The sequence below is a fragment of the Microcebus murinus genome, chromosome 13 (genome assembly GCF_040939455.1).
Source record: "Microcebus murinus isolate Inina chromosome 13, M.murinus_Inina_mat1.0, whole genome shotgun sequence".
In the NCBI taxonomy this organism is placed as follows: domain Eukaryota; kingdom Metazoa; phylum Chordata; class Mammalia; order Primates; family Cheirogaleidae; genus Microcebus; species Microcebus murinus.
This window is the reverse complement of record NC_134116.1, coordinates 61,917,613-61,923,612: the sequence shown is the minus strand read 5'-3', so window position 1 is coordinate 61,923,612 and position 6,000 is coordinate 61,917,613. Positions and strand designations below refer to the sequence as shown.

At 52.5% G+C, this 6,000-nt stretch overlaps 1 protein-coding gene across 3 annotated transcripts in view; it reads right to left on the bottom strand.

The window, feature by feature from the left end:
• Positions 1-237: 237 nt before the first annotated feature.
• Positions 238-6,000, bottom strand: part of ATP7B (ATPase copper transporting beta) — a 70,246-nt gene continuing 64,483 nt past the window's right edge. For all 3 annotated transcript variants that reach the window (XM_012782656.3, XM_012782655.3, XM_012782654.3), the window contains 2 exons: positions 4,796-4,898; positions 238-4,236 (listed from right to left, as the gene is read on the bottom strand). In XM_012782656.3, coding sequence (XP_012638110.2) covers positions 3,963-4,236; positions 4,796-4,898 — 377 coding nt within the window. In that variant the 3' untranslated portion in view covers positions 238-3,962. The remainder of the gene's footprint in view (positions 4,237-4,795; positions 4,899-6,000) is intronic.

Here is a 6,000-nt window from a genome sequence, read left to right as displayed (position 1 = left end):
TCCCAAGTCAGCTTTCCCACACACGGACGGAGTCTGAACAGGGAACCAAGTGTCAGCACGAGAGGTTGCTTGAGGTATTTCTTTGTATAGATGTTCCTTGCTTTTTTTTTTTTTTCAAATAAATAAGAAAAAGTTGTATGTAAACAACAATTTTCTAACTCGATTTCATACACATCAGGAAATTTATCTACTGAAATAAAATTTTTTAAGGCAAAAAAAAAAGTTCTGGAATTTAAATTATCTTTTTCTAATAAAAGTCACCTTTATTAATTTTGGTTCCTTAGAAAAATAGAATAATTTGAAGATTTTTTCACATGTCAATTTCCAGATGCCTTTTTTTTTTTTTCTGAGACAGTCTCACTCTGTTGCCCAGGCTAGAGTGCAGTGGCGTCAGCCTAGTGTACTATTCCTGGGCTCAAGCAGTCCTCCTGCCTCAGCCTGCTGAGTAGCTGGGACTATAGGTGTGTGCCACCACACCCAGATAATTTTTTCTACTTTTAGTAGAGACGGGGCCTCACTCTTGCTCAGGTTGGTTTCAAACCCGAGCTCAAGTGATACTCCTGCCTCGGCCTCCCAGTGTTAGGATTACAGGTGTGAGCCTGGCCTAGGTGCCATTTGTTAAAAGAAAGCTAGAATGATAACATTCATTTATTGAAAAGGTAATCCCATCACAATTCTCCACTAAGGTCTTAAAGACTGAAAATTTTATCAGGAATGCCGTGACTTATTCTGGTGCTTGGTGAATCTATCAGGGAAATTTGTTCCAGTTTTAGAAAGCACGTGATACCTTCTAAAAAGAAGTGGGATTCCTTCCTAAGGTGGTATCAACCCTTGCTTTTCACAACAGGACACGCATACAACATGAAATTTCCATACCTGGGCATCCCGAAAATCAGTCCCGTGCACGTGGCATTTAGTCCTCCGGGGTGTGCCAGCGGGACTGTGGCACAGCAGCGCATGGTGCCCTAGGCCTGGCCATCGAGCAGTGCAGTCATTATGAGCACAAGATAATCACCTCAATGATTCAACAGAGAAGTGTGCATATCAAGACGTGAACATGGGGGGAAACCTTGAAACGTGATAAAAGATTATGTCACCAGCATGTCTCTGGAACCTACAACTGTGCAAAGTTCCCAAGTAGGTAGTTTGTGTCAATGGTGACTTCCCTGTGTCTACTTCCCTTTGAAGGAAGGTGACTGCATGTCCCAGTTTGCCTAGATAGTCCCAGTTTAGGCCAGTTGTCCTGGCACAACTATTCCATGGTGCCTCCTTCTACTCTTAAAAGTGTCCTGGTTCAGATGACAAATTATACGGTCACCTCCCTTTAGGTGTACCCCACTTAGGGCCCCCTCGCTACCCTAAGATGCCCACAGAGCTTTCACAGCAGAGCCCCCTGGTCCAGATTTTTCTGCTGCTTTCCCTGCCCCACTCTTTCAGGGCCAAGGAACTCAAAGCAGATCCCTTCTGATTAAGGTGTGTGTGTCTGACAACAGCCTTTTGCAGAAAATCACGCTGCAGCAGAGACGCGCACATGACGGGGTGCACTGTGCCTGGCGCAGTGGGGACTCTGAGGGGCTGCCTCTGAGTTCTACCCACACACCACCAAGGCCGGCCACGCTCGGCATTCGAGAGAGGGGCACACGCCAGCGCTGGGGATGGCAGATCGAGAGGGCTCTGGACACCCTCACGCCCCCTGCTGTCGAGACCCTGTATTTCCCTGCCCCCTAAAACGCGTCGGGGTGAGCCAGCGTCTCGAGGTCATCACGGCCGCCCAGGGCCTCTGGCCATACTCCTCTCACAGGCAGAGCCAGCGAGGCAGACTTGCAGAGGAATACAAGAAACTTTATTCTAGTATTGCATGGAAAGTTTTTGAATAATTACCTGACCAAAAAAATTCCTTATTCTCGAACATTTAGAAGGTTATTTTCTGTAAAATTATGTAAATATTTTCATGTCCATATATGAACATGGAGTCTATGGTCCTAAAGGTTTTAAAAATCAACACAATTAGAGTCTTTAGATGACGATTAGCCTAGTTAGAAAACAAGACACATTCCCCGAGCAACAATAAAGAGAGGACAACACTTGGGACAGACAGTGGTGGTGGGTGGGTGGGGGAGGCCAAGGCAGAGACTAAAAACAATGAAAATGTGACAAAACCCTGTGCTGGATTTAAAAGGTAAAACCCAGCAAAAACTACATTAAATGCAAAAATTGAAGCTAATCATCCAAGGTGAGGGTGAGATGACCTCAGGAATCACCTGTATTCTAAACGGGATACAGCTAATACGTCACCTGGCTGACTTGTTCTTCCAGGAGGCAAGGACCTTTTCCTTGTTTATTCTTACCAAGGAAATTGATACTCAAAGCAGCAGCAGAACTGGAGAAAAGCCTTCAGAGCCAACAGACAAGGCAAGTGCTAACATATTGGCTGTGCCATGCAGGCAGGATTCAGCTTCTCTGAGCCTGTTTCCTTGCCTGTGAAATGTAGACAATAACAGCTACCTTTCTGGTTTGGTGGGAGGATTAGAGATAGCCTAAAAAAAAGTGCTACTAACACTGGCCCTGGCAAATAATGGACACTGAATAATAAATAACTAAAATTATTTCGTGTGTGAGATGAGGGCTTCACTTTAGAATTTAATCTGATTCTCGTACTTTGCTCCCTTATGGTTCTGTCAATCGCCACGGACTTCAGAGTCTAAAACTGGGCCCATTCCTGCCCCTCTGGTGTCACACAATCACAAAGAGCCACCACCGACAGGTAAAAGCAGACTCTCCCTTTGGGGTGCTGTGGCCACCCCTTCCCGACGGTGCCCACGCGGCGTGTGGAAGGCAGGCTCACGGGGGGCACCGTGCTTTCCTCTTACGCAGGCAGCACTGCTTCTCCGAGTCGCCAGGGGCGACTGAATTCTCTATTGGACCCCATGAGGGGACAGAAGGCCACGTAAATGAAGCTCCCAGGACCACGCAGGGCGGCTCCCGCACACGCATGCCTCCCACAGGGCACCTGTTTCAAGCACCACAGGCTAGGCAGGGACACGGACGGATGCCCTGGTGGTGAGCACCTGGACCCCACAGGAAGCCACGCTCGGACTCCCGGGCCGGGCTCTGAGACCCTCACTTCGGCTGGCAGCAACAGCAGCCTGCTCTGGGAAGAGGAGCCACAACCCCACGGAGAAGCGGCTCCTAAGCGAGAACGAGCTCCCTCAACCTGAAGAGGGGTGCGGCGAGCTGTCCCGCTGGGGCGTGTGGCTGCGTGCGAGTGAGCAGCAGATTCGGGCCGGACACGCACACGCCACAGCGTCTGCAGAAACACCTGAGAGCGTCCGCAGGGCCAAGGAACAATAGGCCTGTCCTCAGAGGTGGCAGGCATGGGGAGGGGGGTCCCCAGCATCCAGGACGCCAAGCGCACAGAGGGGAGAAAAGGAAGAGATTGTGCCAGCAGAAAACAACAGGCGCTCTTGAGGTAAACGGTGGTCTCAGAAACGCGATGCACATAGGTGTTGTCAAAAAGAGCCTGGCAGCGAGTTCTGCAGGAGGTCTTTACTCTGGAAAGGCCCAGCGAGGCTTTCGGTCCCACCGAGACTGTTCCTCATTACGTAAGTAGTCGTCCCGAAGAGTCTGAGTCTGTGAGGAGGACTGACCTGCCTCTGCTACTCCAGAGTCCAAGTCCACGCCGGCAGCATGGTGAGGCCACGGCGCTCCGCCCCGAGCCAGCAGGACCCAGGCAGGCAGGCCTCTCCAGGCCACGCCATGCGCCGCGGGGTGGGACGACCAGAAACATCCAGGAAGGAGAAGTCCCCAAGGCCGGGGCAAGCTTTGCCCACCTGCTGCTGGCTACTGGGGCTGCGCCTGCTCGGCTCAAGCAGCCAGTGGATGCCAGCCCCCGTTTGGGAGGAGGCGGGCCGGCCGCTTCGCTGGAGAGAGATGGGCCCTGCCCTGCCCTGGGCCCAGGGCTTTTAGATGTACTGCTCCTCATCCCTGTCATTCAGGAGAAGAGACCACTTGTCCCCATCGTCGTCCACTACAGTGCTATGGCGAACTGGCCTGTCAGGAGTCAGGGAGGACAGAGACACCTGGCTGACGTAGCTGACCTGGTCCCACGGCACGGGCCTGGGGGAGTCTCGCCGCCGGCCATCCATGCCGATGTACACGCTGACCTGGGACGCGGTCAGGGGCTTCATGCGGCCGTGGGCCCGAGCCTCGTACCTCTCCGAGTCAGGCTTCTTATAGCTGGAACGCAAGAATGCAAGAGCACCTGAGCCTTTCTGGACACAAGGCTCTTTTCCTTGAAGCCTGGTGAGGGCCTCTCATCCATCTTTGAATAACATGCAGTATCAAAACCTCATGTGTTTTAAAGAAAAAAAGACATCAAATGCCTATGCTTTAAGTAAACGTCACCTGATTTAGAAACTTCCTAATAAGCAAATGCCTTACACGTAGTAGGCTGCCAGTAACTTTTGTTAAATCAATGCATTAATGGAAAAAGACAGTACACAGGGATCTCATGTCCATATGGTATTCACTTCAACAGCCCTCGAGCAGAGAAGTGACAACAGTCCAGTGCATTGGCTGTTGAGTGGTAAACCAGCTGCTCGAGGTCCCAATAAATCACTCCACGCACACACCTGGCTGCCACTGTGGGGTCTGCCTCAGGTGAATGAGTGGGGAGCGCGCACTCACGCCCATTCTTACCCCGGGAAGTGCACTGGTGAGCCCCAACCTGCCGTGAGCACACGGTGACGGGGCCTCCTGGGAGACTCTAACAGGTGGCCCACCCCGCAGGACTCACCACTTGAGCTGCAGGGAAGAGAGCACCACAGACACGGAGGAGGCCGCCATGGCCGCCGAGCCCATCCAGGGCTGCAGCACGATGCCGATGGGCATGAAGACACCTGCCGGGGGAAGGACACGCACTCACAGCAAGGGCGGAGGTAAGAGCAAGGAGCAGGTCTCCGGCACAGGGGTGGCGGTGGGGGAGGAAAGAGGGCGGGGGTGCCGGGACCCACCCTCAGCCACCCCTGCCCACACGTTGCACCCACAGGCCCCTGGGGGAGGCTGTCCTAGAAAGCTGGGTGTGGGGTACTGTCAGGAACCCGCTCTCTTCCATCTACCCTGCCCTTCCCAGAACCACCCACGGGTGGCACCCCATCTCAGGGAGCGTTCTGGGGAGCAGAGGTGCAGGGGAGGAGGGAAAGAAGCAGGAGGCACAGGAGCCTGAAGCCAAAGTCGTCGTCTACACAGATCGTCCACCTCCAGGGCTTCACAACAATTTTACAAGATACGTGAGCCCCAGGAGACTCGGGCCAGGTCTGGCCAACCGTCTGTGGCAAATGTCCAGATGCCAGAGTGGACAAAGCTCCTGAGCCGGCTCCGGGGTCAGGAGGGACACCTGCCTGACCCACCAGGCTCAGGAGGCCAAGGCAGACATGCTAACCACTCGGACACAACAGGGGAAACCAAGGGAGGAAAGCTTAAAAACCACAGGTCTCCTCAGCCAATGGAGGAGCACCACCTTGCAGAAGGGCCTGGAACTCCTCCCCATCAGATTCCAGAGGATTTGAGTGCGCAAGGGGGAGTTACAAAGCAGAAAAAAAATTCATTTCTTTTCATGATCTTTGTGAGAGTTAGAAGGAAACCTGGGCAGAATTTTTTTTTTTTTTTTTAAGAGTCTCACTCTGTTGCCCCAAGTAGAGTGCAGTGGAATAATCACAGCTCACAGCAACCTCAGACTCCTGGGCTCAAGTGATCCTCTCACCTCAGCCTCCCGAGTATCTGGGACTACAGGCGGCACCACCATGCCCGGGTAATTTTTCTATTTTTAGTAGAGATGGAGGTCTCACTATTGCCCAGGCTGGTCTCGAACTCCTGACCTCAAGCACTCCTCCTGCCTCTGCCTCCCAAAGTGCTAGAATCACAGGCATTCTCCTCTGATGAGGCTCACAGGGTGTGTTTCTCCTCACCGCACCCAGCCTCTGGGCAGGATTAATCTTTAAA